The 25,613-nt window shown below is 39.3% G+C and overlaps 1 protein-coding gene across 1 annotated transcript in view; it reads left to right on the top strand.

Moving 5' to 3' along the window:
* Positions 1-25,613, top strand: part of PGM5 (phosphoglucomutase 5) — a 191,525-nt gene that overhangs the window by 8,723 nt on the left and 157,189 nt on the right. The window contains exon 2 of the mRNA XM_044939932.1: positions 20,729-20,891. Coding sequence (XP_044795867.1) covers positions 20,729-20,891 — 163 coding nt within the window. The remainder of the gene's footprint in view (positions 1-20,728; positions 20,892-25,613) is intronic.

Here is a 25,613-nt window from a genome sequence, read left to right on the forward strand (position 1 = left end):
AACAACACACACACACACACACACACACACACCACACACACACACACAGTGTTTATCTCTGACATATTTGGCAAGCGTGAAGGTTTTTAATATCATTGGTTTGTGGAGTTATTTCATAATTGATTTGACTAGGAAAGGGATGGGGGCGGGGGTCAATTTGAAACTATACAGACTGGGATCTCAGTTCCCGGGAGGAAAATCTAAATGGTCGGAAATGAGATTTGCCATGCTTTTCTTAAAGCTATTCCCAATTTCTCTCCTAGATACCCTTTGACAGTTGACAACATTTCAGGCCCCTTCTCCCTTGCAGTTTTCATTCTGTCCCTTTTCCCATGACCTATGTAGTCTCCTTTTGCTATCTGAATTCTCAGACCTGGAGTTTTTTTCTTTCTCCCCTCTTTCTTCCTGTCCTACAATTTGATGCACCTTTTGGCATATCCTCATACCCTGATTTCCTCCTTTCCAAAGCCAGCAGCATCTCAAGGGGAATACCTAATTTCAAGGGTCCCTGAGTTTTCTGTGGAAACATTGTCTAAATGAGGAATTTCAGCCTTTTTAATACAGTCAGATCCACACACATAGAACTTTTCTTTAAGGGAAGCCTCTGCAGAGGTTTAAATAAATGAGTATAAATGAATATGAACATTTTAAAAAGTGAAACTAAACAATTACCTGGCATTTGAACTTCTTCCCCCCTCGTTTCCAACTCGTTTTTAATTTTCTCATGTCTTGCTTTAAAAAAAAAACAGCTCTAAGGTTGTTCATTTCTTTACATTTATCTACTATAATTCCCACTTCTCAGTGTTTCCGGGAGGGGAAAGAGGATTTTTTTTTTTAATAACCAAAAAGCAGTTGGGAAAAACAGGGCCTGGTTTGGGTGGAAGTGGGGGTGAGGGGACTGGAAGCCCATTGGGTTGTGGAGTTGTGATCTTTAACCCCAGCAGATGCTGCTGCTGAAGATACAAGACTTATATTTCTCTCTGGCTCCTCACTTGGGATTGATGAAAGTTGGCTTGAATCAGACAGTTGGAGAGAGGTTGACAAATAGTCTTTTACTCTTGTCTGACAAAGTTGTTCCCATGGAATGATGGAGAATAATGAGACTTGGAAGAGCTGTGGCAGCTTTCATACTCCTTCCTGGGCCAGTTTTTCTAAGGAGAGAAACATAGCCTGTCTAGTATTTATTATGGGTCTGGATATTTTTGAAGCTACGGTTGGTGATTTTCATGGGCAAATTATTATTATGCTGTATTATTTATTGGCACACTTTGCCCTAAGGACTCTTTAGTCTCTTACTTCAGTGCGTCTTCTCTGATAAATACACATTAACTTTAAGAATGAAGTTAATTTTAGGAGATAGTTAGCATATGTTAATATATATGCCTAAAATAGAGTCAAATTTAATCTAGCAGTTACAAAGGAAAGGATGACAAACTAAGCACCATCTCTTAAATAATCTGAAAGTAGTACTTCTAGGATGGATGAGCATGGGGGAAAGGGATGGTTGACTTTATCAAGATTTCAAACAACCAATTTTTTCCAATCTTTTCCTCATTTTGTTCACCTTCTTTGGAGCTTTTGATAGCAAAGTGGAGAATCAGAAGGCTGACTTCAGGAGAAAGGTTGTTTAAAGGGACCACTGTAAGCAAAATTGGTCTTGCGTGATTGCAAATTGATGGGGATACACTTACCTCCTGACTTGACTTGCTGACTATACTCAGGAATAGGGAACTTAGATTTCAAATACTTTGGCCATTTTTTATTTCCCTTTGGATATTCATAAACTACCTAGAAAAATAGTAGAATGTAGAATTTATTCTCTTTGAACTGACTTGAATCTGACCAGGTGGGCTGAATTCTCTTTCTCTGGAAAATCTTGATTTTAATAGAAAAAGTTAATTTTACAAAGCACATTTTCTATAAAAAATGATAGTTGGTCTTTGATTATATAGTTGCTGGATGAAAACAGAAGTTTTCAGAATTTCTAAAATGATAAAATACACTTGTTGTTGTTCAGCTGCTAAGTCATGTCTGGCTCTTTGCAACCCCATGAACTGCAGCATGTCAGGCTCCCCTGTCCCTCACTGTCTCCCGGAATTTGCTCAAATTCATGTTCATTGAGTCAGTGATGCCATCCAGCCATCTCATCCTCTGCCATTCCCTTCTCCTTTTGCCTTCAATCTTTCGAAGGTAAAACTACACTGTTAATGTTTTAATATCTCATAGAGTTTGAAATAGATTGGACAAATACCTGAACACTTTGAGATTTAAAGAATTTTTGTAATAAAGCTATGAAACTTATAAGCTTTCAGCAAAGTGGAGATAATAAATTACAACATCCACATACCCCTGTCCTGGATTGTTCACATTTTTCTATATTTGATTCATCTTTTTGAGGGGCTAAAGTATATTTAAAAAAATGAAATTTTACCCACAAGTTCTTCAGTATGAATCTCTAAAAAAGAAGAACATTTTACTTGATAGTTATAATATCGTTAGGGCTTCCCTCGTGGCTCACCTGGTAAAGAATCCCACTGCAATGCAGGATACCTGGGTTCAATCCCTGGGTTGGAAAGATCTGCTGGAGAAGGGAAAGGCTACCCACTCCAGTATTCTGGCCTGGAGAATTCCATGGACTGTATAGTCCATGGGGTTGCAAAGAGTCAGACATGACTGAGCGACTTTCACTTCACTACAATATCATTAACATCCCAAACAAAATTTAAAAAATATTTCTATATATTAGTTATGACCCTGTCTACCTTCAGATTTCCTCAGTTATTCTGAAATGTCTTTTATACCTGATTTGTTCAACCTTGTTTCTTATAATCAAGGAACACACATTACATTTGTCTTCAGTCTCTTTTAACCTAGAAAGTACCTCCCTCTTTATTTTCATTTTGTTAATGAAATTGACTTGAAGAGACTAGGTCGGTTGTCTTTCTATAAAATGTCTCCTCCACCTCCTTTCTGGAATTTTATGATTGCTTCTTTATGGTGTCATTTACCTTTTCATTCCATTTCCTCTATGTGTGTGTGTGTGTGTGTGTGTGTGAGAGAGAACTAGAAATCAGTCTAGAGGCTTAATTAGATTCAGGTTTAATATTTTTCTTTTTCCAAGATTATTTCATGGCAATGGTGTGTATTCAGTTGCATAATACGAGGAAACATAATCTCTGGTTGTTTCATCATTCGTGATTCTGAGATGATTATAGAGATATGGTGGTATGGTCCATTATTTTCCCCTTTGGGACTAGCAGTAGCCTATGGGGTTAATTCATACCATGTGAATATTCAGTTCCTTATCAACTTTTACCCGATTGTTTTAGCATTCATTAATGTTACTGACTTGAACTGATTATTTCATTAGAGATTTCAAAATGATGACTTTCAAATTCTCTAATTCCATCTGTATGTTTTAGCTGACATTTTTCTATAAACTGGGTATTTTTCTCACTAGTAGGCTCTTTGATTATCCTGTAAATAGTTCTTTATAGAAAGACAGAATGTATGTTTATTTCCTTCTCTTTTTTTAATTACTGATTTTCAGAGTAAGGGTTCGTTGAAATAGCCACCTCCATTGGTATGAATTTTTTTTTTTTTTAATATAATGGGGCTTCCCTGGTAGCTCAGTGGTTAAGTATGTTCCTTCCAATGTAGAAGACATCAGTTAGATCCCTGGGTCAGGAAGATCCTCTGAAGAAGGAAATAGCAACCCATTCCAGTATTCTTAACTGGGAAATCCCATGGACAGAAGAGCCTGGTGGGCTACAGTACGGGTTGCAATAGAGTCAGATACGACTTAGCGACTAAGAAATAACATAAATATATTGTTGGATTTTTATATAATTAATTTGAATAGGTCAATGAAAAATGTAAAGAAGCTACCTTTTTACAGTAGTTTTTATGGGGCTATGTGAATTTATCTGAAAAATCTCCAGAAGTATTTAAATCTCCCTTTAAAAATTATGTCCTGCTATATAGAGCAAAAAACAAACTATAGAAAACTAAGTACATGGAGTAAATAGTGTTATTTAAATGAAGTGTGATTAAACTTAGTTTGTAGCGAGTTTATTTTTATCCTATTTCTATTTCCAACAGCTTTAGATACTCCTCAGGGTATCTAAAGTTGATACTCTATTTATCAACTTATTCTAATGTCTTAAAGAGTTGAAAAGCTAAATGAATTATAATATTAGGCTATAAGAATGCCTTTGCCCTTCCCTAGGTAGATCCATCAATGGCTAAGACCACCTGTCTATCTTTCTCCTCTTTGTTGCATTCTTCTTTTTTAGTACTAAACTATCTTTAATATTGAACAGATGACAGCACTGTGCCTGCCTTAAGATGTTTCTGACTTTTTCTAAAGTCTTCTTTCTCTAAGATGATATTGTATATCAGCACTGTCTAGTGGAACTTACTGTGAGAATGGGCATGTTCTGAAGTCTGCACTGTCTTAGCCAACTAGGACACTTCACTGTTGAATACTTGACATGTAGCTGATGCTGCTAAAGAACCAAATTTTACATTTAATTTAATTAATTAAGATTTCAACTTAGCCACAAGTGGCTAGTAGCTACCATACTAGACAGCACAGTTGTGTAACTTAGCATTTTAAATGTATGTGTGTGTTTCATGGAGCCAGATTGTTACAGCAATTATTGATTAAATAAAATAAAAGTAGGTCACCAAGTCCTGTGCTGTGCTGTGCTATGCTGTGCTGTGCTTAGCCACTCATGTCTGACTCTTTGCCACCCCGTGGATTGTAGCCCACGAGGCTCCTCTGTCCATGGGGAGTCTCCAGGCAGGAATACTGGAATGGGTTGCCATGCCTTCCTCCAGAGGATCTTCCCAACCTAGGAATATTACCGGGGTCTCCTGCACGGCAAGTGGATTCTTTACCAGCTGAGCTACCAGGGAAGCCCCATTAAATACTACAAATACAGAATTGGCAAACCCAAACCTGATTTCTTTATACGATAACCACACTCTCTTTTGACTTTAGTCCAGGAGGCATGAGGTATGGTAGAGAAAGCACTGAATCAGCAGCTGGAAGGCTTGCCTCATTTTCTAGCTCTGCCAAACAAGTTGCAGTCCAAAGCTTTAGCCTCTTGACATACCTAGGAACCATTTGTTTTCTCATCTATAAACTGTGTATGACTGCATTTCTGAATTATCCTGGGAATCAAATGAAGCACTGCTTATGAAAACATTTTGTAACATCCACAAAACTAAGAAATGCAAGGGAGTATTATTATAGTCAACTGAATACATCTCACATAATAATTTGACTCTATGTATGAACTGAAACAATGTAGAGCTCTGTTACAAGACTTAGCCAAGAGAAAATCAATTTTTTGGCTAGTCATGCACTGTTCTGGCCACATGATGATCAGCATTAATGATAGTAATATTGGCCTGCAGTGCAGCTTACAGAATAAAAGAGCTTCTCAATGTCTTGTGAAATCTTTTAGAGGTAGAAAATAAAGTGAATATGAGGAATGCTGGGTCAGCAAGGGACTTGGGTGAGCTCTCTGGATAGAAGCTGTCACAGATTGTATTTGATTCCAATAGATCGTGAAGAGGTATTTGCTGCAGAGAATGAGAATATATGAACCTTGGCCAATTATGAGAACTATCTGAGGAACAAATTTTGGTTTGGTGCCAAAGACAAGGAACATTCATTTGGAAGAGAAGCAGATTGGGATGTGGTGGTGGGTGGCAAGTAAGGAGGAAAGAAGCAAAAAGTAAGAGAGGGAAACATGTGCTTCAACAGGAAGGCTTCCTTCCTGAAATGGATCTGGAAATCTGGGTGAGGCCGGCTCCAGGTCCTGTCTCTAGAGGGGAAAAGAACTAGACAGTGATTGCTCTGTATTTTCTACTCATGTCAACTCCAGAATAGGTGAATGGAATGGTCTACTATGGCTCAGACATTAGGAAGGACTGGTGTGTAGTACATTAGAAAAGCCTAAAGGACTCACCATAACTTTATCTTGCTTCCCTTCCCAAATCTTCACCCCAGAATTGTGGAAATAGGAAATCGATTATATAAGCAATAGCAAGTTTTAGGGAGCCCTTGGTTCCACCCATCTCCCTGGTTTGGGTCAGTTCATTCTTTAGTCTTGTAGCCTTAAGTCCTCATTTACTTTTTTATGAGGAAGTAAAAGGAGTAGGAGAGGTTTTGAGAACAGCTGGGCCCTCCCAGTTGCTGGGGTGGGTTATTTTAAGCTTTGTTTAATGTGTCCAGAGACCCAGATGGCATTTTTAACTAAGCTGCTTTATTAAATCTTGTGATAAAACATAATGATGTTTGTTGAAAAGGCAGATACATATCAGCAGCATTATGCTTGAAACTTGCTCTAAAAATTTTCTGTAAAACATCTGTTCCCTTTGTGAACTCTGGAAGTTTGTTAGTTTCTGTACAGCCTTGAGGAATAGAAGTTGGAACCTATTTAGGGGGAATCTAAGCAGAGGTATTGGCTTTAGCAACCTTAACCTTCATCTTTTGGGCCTTGGCTACTCTTCTGTTAGACAACAGTGACATAAACGAACACTGTAATATTGAATATGATTATTTGAGAATAATAGGCAGCAAAAAAAAAAAAAAAAAAAAAGCAAACAACAAAAAAGATCTATGTTGCCCAGGGATTTTTAAATTGGAGGTAGAAAGCTAGTACTGCAATGTCCTTTGTTAGTGTACAGCCTTGACAGCTAATTGCAAATACTCAAGATTTGGCCAATATGCCTTTACTGTTTATATTTGCATAGCCAAAGGGAAAGTTTTGGGTTCTTCATCTGACTTGACTCACATTAGTTATGAATAAGAGGATATCTAGGATATACACAAGACTTGTTAAAGCCCACATTTTCTGAGTCTTTAAATATCTTTCATCTCCTACATTGTTAGTGACATCAAATTTTAGAGTAATACCTGTAGTTTTTAGGAATATTCAGTCCCCAAAGACATTTTTTTCTTAGCATAAGGTCACAATTTTCTTTCCTTTTCCAAGTCTCTACTAATAGATATTTTGTACAAATAGAACAATTATTGCCTTTCAGTTGTTTTCCTCTAGTGAGAATCTGGTTTGCTAACTAGGGATATCTGGCTTTGTATTTAAGATATTTACAATGAAAAAGAGAACGGAATTTGAAATCATAGGACCAGAGTTTATCCTACTTGACAAAAGACCCCACAGAATATTGGGAGGAGAGTTTTACAGCAAATGGCTAGTATCATAATATATGAAATGCTTTCTGAAATTAATAAAAAATTCAAACGATTTATAAGAAATATTGTCAACAACTACAAATGTATGAAAAGATTATCAGTGTCACTAGTAACCAAAGAAATACAAATAAAAATAATCCATTAATTTGAAAAAACATAGAAAATACTCAGAGATGGCATAAATGTTGGAAAATTGTCATGTTTGTTCACTCTTGGTGGAAGTTGAATTGCTACAACTTTTTCGTCCGGCAGTTGGGCAGTATGTATCTAAATTAATAGAATACTTGTTCAATTATCTAGGAATCCCTTAATTTAAGAATCCATCCTGTAAATTTTCTAATACAAATGTGGAAACATTTATGTACAAGAATATTCACTGCAACATTTTGCCAAAGAAAACTTAAAAACAGTTTATATGTTTAGCAGTAGAGAGCAGGTACGTAATTTATGACACAACCATTCCAGGAATGCATTAGTATCCATAAATAAAGGAAGTGGGTCTATATGTGACATGAAAAAAGATGTGGATTATAGTTTTTTAAAGTGAAATAAAGCAATTAGTAGAAGATCATGTGTAGCATGATGTAGCATGATCCTACTTATGTGTATATAATTAGGTATATAAAGTAGGGTTGGAAGGACATACTGCTTACAGTTAACAGTGAATATATCTAGGGCATGAGGGTGTGTGTGGTCGGGGAAGAGGAATCCTTTCCCTTTCTACTTCATGTATGTCTCTTTATTAAGTAATTACACACGTATGTATGCATTACTTTCATAGTTAAACACATCCCTAAAAAGCAGTGAAGAAAGGAGATGCTCTGAATTTGAATTATGGTACTACTATTTGCAACATGTATGACTGTGGGGAAGTCGCCTAGGTTTCTGGGGTTTGTTTCCTCATTTATAAAACTAGGGAATGTCATAATACTTCCTCCCACATCTTCCAGGGGTTTTGGGAGGATTGAATGAGGTAATGGATTATTATCAATTATTTATTGATTCATATGACTCAATTAAAACCGAACTATTCCTCCAGTTAAAAGAAGGACATGTGCATATATGCTTTTTATGCTGAGTAGCCTTACTGATAGAAGGTGCCTGTTGATTACAGTTCCATAGGCAAGGCTTTTGGCATTTCTGCAGGCTGCTGGCTAAGGCTTGGGAGGCAACTGCTCAAGTCATGATCCTCTCCCCTCTCACACACGCGTGCATGCACGCACACACACACACACACACACAAATACACACGCACATGCACCCTGTCACGGTACTTGAGGTGGCAGCAGCTGCTCTGGCATAGACTATAATTCTTCATACAAGACTTTTTTTTTGCATGATCTGTGCATTATTTCCTGTTATGAATCAGCTGAGTCAATGCCATGCTTTTCAATCTAAAATCTTTATGAGGCTTAGACTGTGCTAAGAGCAGACCCACCCCCTCTATACCTGCTCCACTGAGGCCAGATCTTAATCTGTTCATTTCATGAGGATTTTAAAGCCTAATGGACTGGACCATGTGAGAGATTACTGAGAGGAACAGACTGAGCAGAGGCTAAGAAACTCCATGCTCATCTGCTGAGTCGTCTGAAAACGCACAGCTGCAAGCTCTAGTGATGCTTTAAAGTATTTTGTCAGGATGTTTATCAGGGTGCCTGTTCCTGCAGTCCTGCTGAATGTTTGGTTAGGAGGCATAATCTTTTTTTGGACAGGATCTCCCAAATGTAAAGTGACAGATGCTAATGTGGAATATAATACAGAAGACCCAGCTTTGCTGTCATAAATAACAGTAAATTGTTTAATCTTGCTGAGTTGTAAATCTATGATTGCCAGAAGTCTTTAGTTCATTGGAAAATAGTATAACGGATTGAGTCATTTAGCAAATGGACAGTAATTACTTCCCAACCAGATATTGGTCTGATGGAATTTATTTAAAGATCCACATATTTGTATTTTAATCGACTGTGACAACTATTCATAGCTATAAAGAGAGACTAGAGCATAGCTATAAAGAGAGACTGAGGTTTTTCTGGGAAAAAATATATACATATACCGGAATATGTGTAGAATAATACGCTATTTATAAAAATGCCAAAAATACTGAGTTTTGGGTGAGTATTATATATATAAAATAAATATTTATGTGTGTGTGTGTATATATATATCTATATATATATATATAATTCTGTCTACCTATAAAGGTTCCAAATGGAAAGTATTCTTAAGCATTTATATAGTTTATCAAGTAGCATATACGTGTATATATGCGCCTGGGACAGCCTATCCCCAAAGATACATCTTCTTCCCTGGGTATATTCAAGGAGAGTGTGGAGCAGAGTCCCAGATGTCAGAAATATCTGAAGACAGCACAGAGTTGAAGGAAGTGACTAAATGTTCCCAAATGCCCTATGTTTCTGTGGTAATAAATAGAATTTGTGCTAGAGCTGGATGGACTGCTAGTAAGAAACATAAGTAATATAAATCTTGCTATTCTAGTTAAGAACTAATCTTGCATGGACAGCTTTCTACTGTGAGCTCAGCAACATGGGCAGGTTAGCAGCCTGGCATGGGACATACAAGCGGATGGTGCAAGTCAGAGGCATAGATGGGGCATCAATGAAAGAAGAAGATCTGGGCCAAGACAAGGATACAGACATGGTCCTTTCACTCCTCATCATGGACTTCAGCAGTTTTATAGTGAGCAGGTTTGGTGGTTAAAGAAGAAAGAAGACATTTCACTTGTGCAGATTATAGACATGTTATAGGGGCTTCCTTGGTGGCTCAGACATTAAAGAATCGGCCTGCAGTACAGGAGACCTGGGTTTAATCCCTGGGTCAGGAAGATCCCCTGGAGAAGGGAATGGCTACCCACTTCAGTATTCTTGCATGGAGAATCCCATTGACACAACTATTTTCCTATTTAATTAGTGGCAAGCTACTTTCAGTTTAATTTATTCCATAGTGTGTTAGTCCTCAAACATTTTTTCAGTTCAGTTCAGTTCAGTCGCTCAGTTGTTTCTGACTCTTTGTGACCCCATGAATCGCAGCACGCCAGGCCTCCCTGTCCATCACCAACTCCCGGAGTTCACCCAAACTCATGTCCATTGAGTCGGCGATGCCATCCAGCCATCTCATCCTCTGTCGTCCCCTTCTCCTCCTGCCCCCAATCCCTCCCAGCATCACAGTCTTTTCCAATGAGTCAACTCTTCGCATGAGGTGGCCAAAGTATTGGAGTTTCAGTTTCAGCATCAGTCCTTCCAATGAACACCCAGGACTGATGTCCTTTAGAATGGACTGGTTGGATCTCCTTGCAGTCCAAGGGACTCTCAAAAGTCTTCTCTAACACCACAGTTCAAAAGCATCAATTCTTCAGCACTCAGCTTTCTTTATAGTCCAACTCTCACATCGATACATGACTACTGGAAAAACCATAGCCTTGACTAGACGAACCTTTGTTGGCAAAGTAATGTCTCTGCTTTTGAATATGCTATCTACGTTGGTTATAACTTTCTTTCCAAGGAGTAAGCGTCTTTTAATTTCATGGCTGCAATCACCATCAGCAGTGATTTTGGAGGCGAAAAAAATAAAATCTGACACTGTTTCCACTGTTTCCCCATCTATTTTCCATGAAGTGATGGGATCAGATGCCATGATCTTAGTTTCCTGAATGTTGAGCTTTAAGCCAACTTTTTCACTGTCCTCTTTCACTTTCATCAAGAGGCTCTTTAGTTCCTCTTCACTTTCTGCCATAAGGGTGGTGTCATCTGCATATCTGAGGTTATTGATATTTCTCCTGGCAATCTTGATTCCAGCTTGTGCTTCTTCCAGCCCAGCGTTTCTCATGATGTACTGTGCCTATAAGTTAAATAAGCAGGGTGACAATATACAGCCTTGACGAACTCCTTTTCCTATTTACGTATAAAAACTTAGCTAAAAGAGCACATTTATTGGTCAGTAAACCATGCTACCTTTACATAATGGAAGACTATACAGCACTAAAATAATGTTGTGGAAAAATATTCAGTGAGAGAGAAAGATAGGCTCCATGGAAGGAGTAGATATATTAAGTGAAAGATGTTGGCTACATCTTTCCCTTTTGTAAAAATATATAAGTATGTAAATGAAAGAGAGAGGAGGATACACAAAGACACATGGACAAAAGGTAGACACTGAAATGTTTACTGTAATCACTTTTAGATTTACAGATGATTTTTATTTTCTTCTTAAGAATAATTCCTAAATGTCATATATTCCACATAGGTATTTGTCATATATGTATAAATGTCACATATAAAATATATAAATGTCATATAGGGCTTCCCTTGTTGCTCAGCTGGCAAAGAATATGCCTACAATGTGAGAGACTTGGGTTCAATCCCTGTGTTGGGAAGATCCCCTGGAGAAGGGAATGGCTACCCACTCCCATATTCTGGCCTGGAGAATTCCATGGACTGTATAGCCCGTGGAGTAGCAAAGAGTTGGACATGACTGAGTGACTTTCACTTCACTTCACTTCACTTCTTCAAATGTTATATATATATATACATATATATATATGTATATATATATATATTTGTGATTAAAAAATGACTGCAGGTTAGTAAAACATCAAAGTGTTCAATTACTGTGAATTAGAAATTCATAAGTAAGAATTAAGAAATGATACCAGCAAGGAAGACAAAGGAAATACATCAAGGATTTATTGGGTGCCAGACACTGTACTGGATGGAGTTCGGCTTTGTTGCTATCTTTCACCCTACATCTTTTAGGTAACAAAACTGAAATACAGAGATTTCAGAATCTTTTCTAAAGTCGTATAGTCGGTAGGTGGCAAATCTGTTTTTACATCATTTTCCATTGAATACCAAAATCTCAGTTTATCTCAGGGCACTCAACCCTGCCTTCTTGACCTGGATAGATCCAATAGTTCTTATCCAGGTATCCAATGGCTTGATCACTTTGAAAAGCGGCAGCAGATAGGCCCTTTTTTAATTTCAGTGAGCCATGTCCGCTATCTTAAGGTAGAGTTCAGTAGCTTCCAAGCACCTAATTACCAGTAGGAACGTAAGCTCCAGTTTCATTGCACCCATTTTGTACTTAAGGAAAGCTTGATATCTGCTCAGCGAGACCTTGAGAATTGGTGGACTAATTGAGGAACAGAACTTGGGCCAAACTTGCAGATACCTGTGACTTTTCTACACCTGTAGAGAGGTTGGGAATTGAATGTGAAACCCATCTTGGTTTGGATCCAATGAGAGCTCATCTCTCCTTCTGGCCCCTGGGTGTGTGTCAAGACTTCCAGGGCAACAGGCAGCTGAGGATGAGCTCCGTTGCTCCCATCTGGTCTCCCCGTAACAAAGTGTGTAACTGCACAATTATCCATGTGCAAATGAAGAAGTCCCTTGATGTTTGGATAACCACATCCATGTCTTGAGTTTGTTATTTCTCAAAATTCCACTTCACCATCTCCTGCTTACTTGTGTGCAGCACTGGTCAGGGGCTGGCACTCGTCTCTGACAGCTGGGACAAGAGCCTGAAGCCCTGCCATCCACGGCAGTTTGACTCTGGGTTTCCTTCATGGCTTTTGTTTTTTGTTTAACCAAGAAGATGAGAAACAGGCATCTTTGTGTTTATGACTTGCCATGCACTTCGTAGGTGGATGTGGTGGAGGCTGTGTGGTCCCGAACAGCACTCTCTGTGAACCATCAAGGAAGTTTCTGTCTAGTGTGCTCTTTAACTCTCTCTGATTCACTTTGAGAATTACAGGGATGTGACATAGTGAACAGAGGATACTGAAGAATGTCATGCTTACTTTTTCTTTTCTCTCTCTGGGACTCTTTTTTTTTTTTTATTACTCATTTAAAGTTAAAAGGAAATCATAAAGGGGAAATCTTATTTACGGGAGTTTACACATGAAAACAATCCTGCTTTCATTAGTGTTATGTTGCTGGGGAATAATCATTTGGAATCAAAATTCTGCATCTACTCTGAGATTTTAGCCCCAGGGTTTAAATTATATATTGCTGCTCTCTAGAACTTTAATCTGAGTTAATTAGAAACTGAACTCGTACTAAATCTAATTTAGAAGAGTAGTTGTTAGTATTCTGAAAAGAGGGAGCCATCAGAAATAAAAGAGTTAAATAATTCATTGTATATAGCACGTGGTGTACAGTATGGACATGCTGGGACAAAGCTTCATATAATACAATTTTCTCTTTCTCAGGACACTGGTCTTTGGTATGTGGAGGGGCATATTGATTCCTGAGGTACTTGCTGTGCCCATTCATGGGTGGAGTAAACAGTGATGCAATCTAGGTGAGGTTTAAGAGTTGGTGGAAGACATTGGCATCTAGAAGAACAGACTCAGAGGGATTATAAGTAACTGCATCATGGGATATGATTGATGATAATTGTACATGGGTACAGCTGACACCCTCTCTTTCCCAAGCATTTAGAAGTTAAGACGGGGTGACAAGTTCATGCTGGCTCTGTGTATCTGTGTGTCTGGGGAAGTGTGTGCCTCACGCGTGTCTGCAGGCGCCTGCATGACAGTGTTCTCATGGCTCCCTGTGGATCCTGGGGCCCGTGTCTGTGTGCCTTTATGTGAATGTGCAAGTGACCGTGACTCGGGTCTACTTTGCCCCCTTTCCTAGTGGAACTGAAAGACGTGTTTCTCAGAGGCAGTAAGGCCCACCCAGGTTGGTGCAGGGCTAGGTGGGATTTCTCTTCTTCCAGCCAAACACAGACATTATCATATACAGTTCAGAGAATCCTCAATTTACAAGAAACTCTGAAATGTATTTGAATTCTGAAAAAAAGGCCTCCAAAATTCTCACTAAGATTTTTAATAATCCATTAAGTGAGGCCTAGAATATCACTTTAACAATAGAACTTGGCAAATTGAAAGACAAGCCAACCATGTTATTGAAGTGCCCCTTCACTTAAAGGAACTTGTTGAATGTGTTAAAAAAAGAAATAATGAAAAATGTATCCTGTTAAGTGTCAAGGCTATTCTCAAAATAAAGCAATATCACTTAACAGGAAAACAAATTCTAGTTGAAGTATATAATTGTTAAGATAGTTGTTATGGCTATTTTTTGAGATGGATTTCATCCCTTAAAGAATTCAATTCTTGTACAAGGATTTTAGTAAATAAACTCTTCCAGCATGGGAACATGAAATCATTACGTGGAGCATTGAAGAAGAATGGAATAAAATTGATAACAAAACAAACAAAGAAAAGACAGACCATATGGTGTGGGCATGGATTTCCTCTAGTGCCCCTTTGGGAGGGTCAGTGAGGGAACAGCAGAGTGACACAGCTCAGACCTCCCCAGGCTGCGACTGGATTTCACATGTGAGTACAAGTCAGATGTTGCCTACTTCAGTGCTGTAAACAAAACCAAAGCCAGTATTGGAAGTAGACCATCTTTTCCTTGCAAGGTAGCAGTCTGCAACATTGGCAGAGGATAGTACTTCTAAGACGTTCAGAAAGGGAAGTGGTAGTTTAAAGGATTATCTAAGGTCTAAAATTAAATTTTAAATGGGGGAGGGGAGACAATTTGGGTAAGGCAATAGCTTGATTTGTGTCATGTTGAAGCTCATAAAGGGTTTATGTAATCCCATCTTAAGTAACTTTTCATGACTCTGAACCTTCTTGACTTTGCAGATGAAGACCCCAAGCCTCAGAGAAATTACATGATTTGCCTTAGATCAGGGGTAGAGCCAAGACTTAAATCTAGATCTTTTAACTTTTGGGGTGCTTTTTATTTATACAACAGGGCTTCCAAAGGTTATATTTCTTTAACTAGTTATTAGATCTTGAAAGCCATAGCTTTTCTGATGACATTTGCCTTGGTTCCACATTGGGAAAGGAATACATCAAGGCTGTATATTGTCACCTTGCTTATTTAACTTATATGCAGAGTACATCATGCAAAATGCTGGACTGGATGAAGCACAAGCTGGAATCAAGGAGAAATATCAATAACCTCAGATATGAAAATGACACACCCTTATGGCAGAAAGCAAAGAGGAACTAAAGAGCCTCTGATGAAAGTGAAAGAGGAGAGTGAAAAAGCTGGCTTAAAACTCAACATTCAAAAAACTAAGATCATGGCATCCAATTCTGTCACCTCGTGGCAAGTAGATGGGGACATGATGGAAACAGTGGCAGACTATTTTCTTGGGCTCCAAAATCACTGCAGATAGTGACTGCAGCCATGAAATTAAAGATGCTTGCTCCTTGGAAGAAAAGCTATGACAAACCTAGACAGCATGTTAAAAAGCAGAGACAGTACCTTGCCCACAAAGATCCATGTAGTCAAAGCTACGGTTTTTCCATAGTCATGTATGGATGTAACTTTTCATGACTCCATGAGAGTTGGACTATAAAGAAAGCTGAGTGCCAAAGAATTGATGCTTTTGAACTATGGTATTGGAGAAGACTTTTGAGAGTCCCTTGGACTGCAAGGAGATCCAACCAGTCAATCCTAAAGGAAATCAGTCCTGAATATTTATTGGAAGGACTGATGCTGAAGCTGAAACTCCAATACTTTGGCCACCTGATGAGAAGAGCTGACTCCTTTGAAAAGACCCTGATGATGGGAAAGATTGAAGGCAGGAGGAGAAGAGGATGACTGAGGATGATATCATTGGATGGCATCACCGACTCAATGGACATGAGTTTGAACAAGCTCCGGGAGTTGGTGATGGACAGGGAAGCCTGGTGTACTGCAGTCCATGTGGTAGCAAAGAGTTGGACATGACTGAGTGACTGACCTGAACTGAACTGAATTGGGAGGCGGGGAATTCACAGAGGAGAACACAGACACACAGAGAAGGTGATATGAACACAGGTGGAGACTGGACTGAGGCCTGGTCTCTGCTGGGGGCAGATGGAGTCCTCAGTGGTAGATGCAGCCATGTTGGCCTCAGTGTTTAGAGGTCCATGTGGTGAGCCCACGCTTGACCTCTGTCCCTGCCATCATTGGCCACTGTGTTCACAAGCCCATTGGACAATGACAGGAGTCACTGGGGAAAGAGGCTGACTGGTACTGATGGAGCAGGTCATCTTAGCCCCTTGATTATTTAAATCCTCTTCTGCTGAGGTCCCCTTTTGGTGAGCACTGCTGTGGTACACAAATATCTTCATGATTTTCCTTGTCTTATCTTAGAAGCCTCATCACTTATTCTCCTCCGTCTCCTCCAGCACTTGTTTCCTTTTAGAATTCTCTCAACTAGAGTTATCATCAGTGTCCAGCATTGCTGTATTTTGGGGGGCATACTGGTGGGTTAATGAGTAGATCTACACAGGTAAAATTTCCACTGATAACTAAAATGTTTTAGGTTGAAATTTTATTCAAGTGTATTTTTTCACTTTAAACAGATTAGATGTTATCTTTTAAAAAATTCAAATTTAATAAGATAAAGATATGTTTATAATCTTTGCTATTTAACAAACTATACATTTTTATTTCTGTGCATATTTATTTATTATTTTTCTAAGCGCTAGCCCCAAAGTGTACATAATTGTACATTTTTGTGATAGTTTAAAAGTTATTTAGATTTCTGCATTTTTGACTTAGCATTAAATTATTGTCTGTGTTCCTTCTCTACTGCCTAAGAAAATGTAAGTTGTTACAGCAAATAAACTTGAAATTTAGGCAACTTTTATTGCCTTAAAACAATAGAAATTTTTATCTCACTCACATAATAGTCCAATGTGGATGTTGCTGGTGGGCAAAGACTCTTGTCCATCCAATGAAGAGGTAGGGACTCAGGTACTTTCCATCTTCTAGTGCTGGCATCTCCTAGAGCTGCATGGTCACCTGTGTTGAGCTTTTGAAAGGGGAAATAAACAGTGAGGAGAAAGGTATATTAACATCTCTTAACATGTTAGCCAGAACAAATGTCTCTAGCCAGAACAAACACGCATTACTTCTGTTCTTTCTCACACTAGTTTTTCCCTCATTTTGAAAATTGGTCACACGGCCACACGTAGCTACAAGGGTGGGTCTGGAGAATGTAGCCCTTGGCTGGGCATCTGTTGCCCAGCAACAGCTCTGCCTATGGAAGAGGAGCATAACTCTGTGGACTGTTCACCCAGTCTGCCCAACTGGTCGATCTTCATGATTACCCTTTTAGATGGCTGAAGAATATTCCGTAAGTTCAGACATCACACTTTGACAGGTTCTTCATTATTATACATTTATAGGAATTGTTAAAAAATTTTCACCTCTAATGTCTAGATCCCACTGTAGGAAATGTGTACACACATATAACTTTCCCCCCTTTGAGAATTATTTCTATAAGAATAATTCTGAAAAAATGGGAGAGAGAGAAAATAATGAATTTAAGTTACAAATATTTTTCAGGCTTTGGAATATATAGGCTTACTCCTCCAGAATAGTTGCATTGCTGCATATGCAAGGTCTTCAACATTGCTTGTTTCATGGTAATACTCAAAATGAGTTGAATGATGAAATAAAATATAACAAAAGCGCCTGGAACATGATTTATCATGGCTCCGGAAAAAATGAATGTAATTTTTGTCCTATATCTTTCCCATCTTAATAAATGGTACCATCATTCATCAGATTATTAAAGGTAGAAGCTGGGAGTTGACTTCTTTCCTCACTGTCCCTGTTTTATTTATTTCTGTGTAAGAAATTATGACAAAACTTACAGGCTTAAAATAACAACGGATATTTATTATTGCTCACAGTTTCTATGGGTGAGGAGGCAGGTTGTTTTGACTCAGTCATAGCTGCATGTCGGTAGGGTCTAGACGGTCCGGTGCAAGATGGCTCACCTGCACACTTCAACACAGCTGGAAAGTGATGCTGGCTGTTGGTGGGAGAACTAAGGTGCTCTCGGTCCAGGTGGCTGCACAGGGCCTCCTTGAATGTCCCAGTGACATGGTGGCCGCCGTTTCCCAGAGTGAGCAATCCAAGACAGCAAGGCAGAAGTGGCAGTGTCATTTATTGGGAAGTCACACACCTTCACTTTTGCAGTGTTCCCAGATCTTCCTTCTTCACTGTGGGAGGGGACTGCACCGAGGCATGAATGCCAGAGGCATGGATTGTTGGGGGCCATCTTGAAGGCTGGCTACCATAGTGTCTCCATTCCGTATTTCATTCTACCCACATGTTCTGTTCATTCTCCTTCCAAAGTTACTTTCAGATAGAATCACTTCTCTTCATTTCTACTGCTTCTAGTCTAGTCTAAGACAGGGTCCACACTCAGCTCTGCCATGATAGCCTTCCATCTGATCTCTCTCCTTTTTCTCTTCTACTTCTCACTCTCTAATGCATTTTTTTAACATCGCAGCCACTCACTCATCATTCATTCATTTTTTTTCTATTCGTTAACTCTATTCATTTTTTATTAATGAATAGAATTAATTAATAGAAAACCTATTCATCATTTATTTTTTCTATTAATTCTGTTAAATATATTTATTGCATACTTACTATATGCTAGATTTGTTCCAGAGTCTCAAGAGTATAGCAGTGAAACTTACATGTAGTGAGGAAATAAATAAGATGGAAAATATTAAAGGGTAATGTGTGTAGCCCAAAGGACTAAACAAGGTAAGGAAAATAGAGGACAACAAGGAAATTAGGGACTTATGTGTGCTGTGCTATATAGGACTGTCATGGGTTCTGTCTTTGATTAGTTGACATTGAATAGTAACCAAAAGACAGGAGGAGGCAGGCATATGGATACTTGGGTAAGGGTGTCCTAAGCAGAGGAAAGAGCAAGCACAAAGCATGCTTGCTGTGTGTGAGGAACAGGAGACCAGCCAGTGTCGTTGGAGCAGAGAGAGGAAGGGGAGTGGAGAGTGGCAGGTGATGGGGTCAGATCACCGAGGGCCTGGTGGACTGAAGACTTTGACTTTACCTGGGGTTGGTGGGACATGAGGACAGTCGTTGGAATGCTTTGCTAATATGATATGACTTGCTTTTTAATAAGATCTTTTGGATTGCTCAGCCCGTGATCTTTATAACTGATAAGGTCACTTCTAGTGCTTAAAACCCTTCCATGGATTCCTGGAATACCTAGAGTAAAATCTAAGCTGTTAGCTATTATTACTATAAGTGTTATGCTATTATTAAAATTAACACCCCATTATTATCACAGATCCCACTGATTTTTTTTCTGGTATTTATCCAACTAGTAATTACTATTAATACTACTATTACTATTACCACTACTACTAGGTTTATTTGTTTATAATCTACCTCATCCACTTGAGAATATATACTCTGGAGATGTTGTAGCTGAGTGTCTTTCCATACTAAATTATCCCAAAAACTGCTTTGTTTTTGGAGCTCTTGTGTTTGATCTTTAAGAAATTTTTTTTCCTATATCTTTCCTCATTGTCGTATTTGGTCAATGACCTACTTCCAGCAATGCTATTATTGGTGCCAGGGTAACTTTGCAGTTGTGCTGGACATAAGAGCTGGTCTTGGCTTCAAGGCTATGCCAGTACTTCTCAGACTTTAAAGGACAGGTGAATTATGTGGAAGGGTAGGGATCTTGCTAAGTGTGGGGTGGGCCTTGAGGTTTGGCATTTCTCCCAAGTGATGCCCATGCCACTGGTTTTTTGAGTAAGGAGAGGGTTTGATCACCAAACTTGACTGGATGTTGGAAACGCCTGTGGAGCTCAGGCTCCTCCCCTGCCATGCCTGATCCTGAGGCACTCTTAATACTAAGAATCTTCCAGTTCTCATTAATGATTCTAATTGGTAGCAACATTTGAGAACCACTGCATTGGATGACACTGGGTCCTATTTGAAAACAAAGCACGCAGAGTAATGCTCTACAGGGCTATGCTGCTTTCTTTTCTTTTTTAAAACTCAATTTCATGGCTACAGAGAGTCTGGCCACACAGATGGATGACCTCCAGATCACTGCCTAGCATGGCTGGGTTTCCCCAGTGTCCCCAGCACATGGTATCACTTAGTGGCCAGAATAGGACTTCTGCCCTCAGGAAACTGGGGCTTCCAAGTGCAGTTAAAATACACTTGCTGACAACAAGGCTGTAGCAAGTCAGGTCCCTCCTGTGTGAGCTTGTGCTGAGGCAGGGAAGGAAGGTGAAGCAGAGAAGTGCTCTGTTTTTATTTCTTGTAATTTCCAGAATGTACAGGTGCAGTTTCTGAACCAATAACAAACTAAGAACTTCTTGTATGAGTCAACCTAACCCTTTGGTCATCAGAATCAGGTGTTTTAAACTGCTGAAAAGCAATGAGGCATATCTCCCTTACAGGTTAATAACTGACTACGAGACATGGGTGTCCCATATGGTCTTGGAGATATTGGGCCAGAGAGGTGCCTCCCCTTGCCCCCACACATCTCTTCCCACCTGAAGCCCACTCAGTTCTTTTTGCCAAGTGACCAGTATGTACTAACAGAGCCTGGAACGCTTTCTCATAGAAATGTACTTCAATCCCATGTAACCAGATTGATTTTTTTTTTTTTTTTTGGCTAATCTAGATTGGTCGACTGATCATTGGACAGAATGGCATCTTGTCGACACCTGCTGTGTCCTGCATTATCAGAAAGATCAAGGCAGCTGGTGGAATCATCCTGACAGCCAGCCACTGCCCTGGAGGACCAGGGGGAGAGTTTGGAGTGAAGTTCAATGTTGCCAATGGAGGTATGTGGCTCGGAATATGCCTTAATTTTTATGGTTTCTTTCCTCTTATATCATGGTCTTACAGTGACCCCATGATGTCAGATAAGAAAGGCAGAGAGGGAATGGCTCAGAAAAGTCTAGTGAGGTGCCTGTAGTAGTCAGGGTTTTCCAGAGACGCAGAACCAATAGGACATATAGATTGTCTCCAACTTAACGATGGTTTGATTTAAAGATTTTTTGACTTTGCACTTTATAGTGTAAAAGCAATATGCATTCAGTAGAAACCTTGTTTCACTGGAATTTCAAATTTTGATCTTTTCCTCGGCTAACAACGCTGTATAATTCTCTCTCGTGATGCTGGGCAGCAAGTGCAGCTCCTACCCGATCACAAGGGTAAACAACCAGTACATTTACAACTGCTCTGTACCCATTTAGCTCAGTTGGTAAAGAATCTGCCTGCAATGCAGGAGACCCTTGTTTGATTCCTGGGTCAGGAAGATCTGCTGGAGAAGGGACAGGCTACCCACTCTAGTATTCTTGGGCTTCCCTTGTGGCTCAGCTGGTAAAGTATCTGCCTGCAGTGTGGGACACCTGGGTTTTATCCCTGGGTTGGGAAGATCCTCTGGAGAAGGGAAAGGCTACCCACTCCAGTATTCTGGCCTGGAGAATTCTATACAGTCCATGGAGTGGCAAAGAGTCAGACACGACTGAGTGAGCTTCACTTTCACTTTGCGCCCATTCTGTTGTTCTCTTTCAGTACAGTATTTTATAAATTAAATGAGATATTCAGCACTTTACTATAAAACAGGCTTCAGGATAGATGATTTTGTACAACTGTAGACTACCAAGGTGTTCTCAGCATTCTTATGATAGGTTAGGCTAAGCCACGATGTTAGGTGTATTAAATGCATTTTTGACTTATGATATTTTCAGTTTACAATGGGTTAGTCAGAATGTAACTTGTAAGTCCAGGAAGATCTAGAAAGAGATTTATTTTAATGAATTGGCTTATGTGATTATGGAGGCTATGAAGTGCCAAGATCTTTCCAGGAGAGTGGATGATATAGGTCTGATCTGAGTCTGCAGACCTAAGAAGCAACAGAGCTGATGGTGTAAGTTCCAGTCTGAGTCCATGTCTGAAAGCAGAGTGGCACCAGTGTGTCAGGTGGAAAGTGGACTCTCCCTTCCTTAGGCTTTTTGTTTTGTCCATGCCTTTGGTAGGGTGGGTGAGGCCCAGCCATGCTGGGGAGGGCAGTCTGCTTCACTCAGTCTACTGTTAATCTCATCCAGAAACCCTTCACAGACATACTCAGAGTAACATTTAACTGAACATCTGGGCTCTCTGTGACACAAGCAAGCTGATATGTAAAATTAAGCATCATGTTGCCTCAGGTGATATGACAAGGAAGGGGCACAATGGGGTCTTATACCCATTTGGTCTCTTGGTCCCCTGCACTCCTCACCACAGTGAAATGGTTGAATATTGATGCTTATCTGACATGGAAGGACCCTGGATTTTAAAGTTGAAGCAGACCCTCAAAGTCATTTAGATCATTCCCATCATTTTACAAATAGACAGATCAAAGCCCTGAGAGGCAGTTTGCTCAAGGTCACATTGGCAGACAGAGGACTTCTTAGCATAAGTCCTACCTTCTCCCTTTCCTATAGTGTTGACTTTCTCTTACTAACCTGCTTAGAATTATTTCACTTTTTCTTGTATTTATAGAAATTTATGGTTTAGAAGGGCTTCCCTGGTGGGCCAGTGGTAAAGAATCTGTCTGCAGTGCAGGAGACTGAGGAGATGCTGGTTCGATCCCTGGGTCGGAAGATCCCCTGAAGGAGGGCATGGCAACCCACTCTAGTATTCTTGCCTAGAGAATCCCATGGACAGAGGAGCCTGGCAGGCTACAGTTCATGGGATCACAAGAGTCGGACACAACTGTAGTGAATGAGCATGGACAGTTTAGAAGTCCTAGTGGAGTGGGATATGTGTATAAGGGTGAATTAAAACATTTTTGAACATGTATAAAATGTAGGGTAGGAAGGATAATAATAAATGGATACCATATATTCATTACTCTGTTTTTCCATTTTGCTTTTTTCCCCTAAAGACTTTTAAGGTAAATTACAGCATGAAGGCTTAAATATTTCTGACTACATCTCTTTAAAATAAAGATGTATTCCTGTATAACTACATGATCATACCTAACAAAAATCAGTAATTCTCTAATGTCATCTAAAATCTCATCTATATTTAAAATTTTCTGAGTGTCCCCCAAATGTTGTTTACATCTGCTTTGTTAAAGCCAAGTTTTGTCCCAGAACCATGTGTTGCATTTGGTTTTTAAGTTTCTTAAATCTCTTTTAATCTAGAACACTAAGTCTTCATGTATATGTGGGTGGGAGCTGAATTTTAACCAACAACTGTTGCCCTTAGGAAGCATTCCTGGCCCAGGCACAGTAGCACATCTTGAAAGGGAAGTACATGATTGCCCCCTCCTTGCAGCCATTTTGGATATTATTCAAAGAAAGAATGTTACTCAAGTCAAGTGTTTTTTTAAAAAAAAAACAACCTTTTATGAAGAGCCTTATTTTTGACGGTATGATTCAAGAAACCCTGCTTCACCAAAAAGCACACCTTGGGCCAACATTTAGTCTTGCAGAAGCTACTGAATATTTCAGGAAAAAATATGCAAAGCGCAGGTATTCTATATACTTAAAATATAGGACATTTCACGTACTCAGAATATGGCAATGAAATGTAATATATAAGTAATATAAAAGTTGCTAAACTAAATAATGTATTTAAATATTTGAATTAATATCTGACTGAATATCTTATAAGAGAATCTCAGTCATCTCTGTGATAATTTGTGAGGTATAAAAGGAAAAGATACTCTTTAAATAACCATTTTTTAGACTAAATTGCAGGAGGTTGTGAGACTTGCTCAGTCATATCCTGAATAGGTGGAGGGGGTTGAATTTATCATTTAGCCTTTAACTATGTTGAAAGTCTTCCCTTTTGCATTTATTTCTTCATGTTTACATGTCTTGGTGTCATCAGTGAGACTAACATTCCTGCTAGCATGGAGAGATTCCGTTGGCTTCTTCCTGCTAGAGTGAGTTTTATCATGACATCTTTCATCCGAAGTTGCAAGTTGCACACAGTCATCTCTTCCATTGAGTGTCATACAGATACATCTCTTGGAATAGGTTAAAAGGCAAAATGTCTACAGAATTGGTAGGTACATCCAGAGAAATAGGACGCATCTAAAGCTATGTTGCTTTTAAATTATTTATAGAACAGGACTTTTCTGAGCATGTTTGTAAATAGGGGAGAAGATGCTAGAGGACAAAAGGAATCAATAATAAAAATACTTTTTTAAATACTTAGAGTGTGCCAAGCTACATACCCAGAACTTTACATACATGTTCTCATTTAATCCTCATAACAGCCTGATGAAGTCACTGAGGAATAAAAGTGGCTTAAAAAACTTGACCAGTATCACAGAAGTCATGAATTGTGGAGCTCATTTGGAACCTAGATTCCAAGAAGTGGGCAGAACTTCTGAGTGAAAAGGCAGAGCTGGGGGAAAGAAGCATCTAGAGGGGTGTAGAATGGAAACTTTGGGAAAGAGTTGCTTATCCCTCTTGTAAAGGAAGAGGAGGAAATGTTGCCTGTCAAATTGATCAATCCTAAGGAAAAGGAAATCATTCCTGAATAATCATTGGAAGAACTGATGCTGAAGCTGAAATTCCAATACTTTGGCCTCCTGATGCAAAGAACTGACTCCTTGAAAACACCCTAATGCTGGGAAGGATTGAAGGCAGGAAGAGAAGGGGATGACAGAGAATAAGATGGTTGGATGGCATCACTGACTCAATGGACATGAGTTTGAGCAAGCTCCGGGAGTTGGTGATGGACAGGGAGGCCTGGTGTGCTGCAGTCCATGAGGTTGCAAAGAGTCAGACATGACTGAGCAACTGAACTGAACTGAAGATAATGCAGCAAGGATAGCTAAGGGACTTGGGATAAACAGAGATGTTTTCTAAAAGGTGCTCTGGGGAATTTGTTGAGGATACCTGAGGAATTGTGGGGATCAAGGTAAACTTAAGCAGCCTCATTCTTTGGGGTAACCAGTTTGGATTGTTTCACGACTGCCTTCAGCAGCACATGGGAGTCTGGTAATGGCAGCAGTGGAGCAGATGATGGTGGTGGGGAATGACAGTGTAGGCACGGCAGAGCAACAGGAGAGCTGGTAGTTGTTAAGAATGTCTGAGTTGACATTAGACTCTTAGGATTCAAACCCACCCTCTGTTACACCAGTGATGTGACCTTGCTTAAAGTCATCTCTTCCAAGTTCAGTTTCCTTATTTGGAAAATGAAGATATTAATAGTTCTCACTTCATATACTTTTTGTGTGTGCTAAATTCCACATAAGGTGTGAAATGTGTTATGTGTAAATTTCAACAAATGTTGGCTTGTCTTATTATTCTAACAACGAACAGAAAGGCTCAAATGCTAGACCATAGGGTCCTTCTGGGATAAGAAGCCAGTGAAATGAGAATGGACCAATAGTCTGGGAGTAATCAAGTGATGATGGACTTCTGTATAGGAATGAAGAACAGGTTCAGCAGGAGTATGGAGTAGAAGTAGGGTAGATGGAAGATTAGGAATTTGTGGAATGAAGATACTCAAATTTGATATTTTTGAAATAAGAATTTCAAGAGACAATTCCTGGC

Source organism: Bubalus bubalis, chromosome 3 (genome assembly GCF_019923935.1).
Source record: "Bubalus bubalis isolate 160015118507 breed Murrah chromosome 3, NDDB_SH_1, whole genome shotgun sequence".
Taxonomy (NCBI): domain Eukaryota; kingdom Metazoa; phylum Chordata; class Mammalia; order Artiodactyla; family Bovidae; genus Bubalus; species Bubalus bubalis.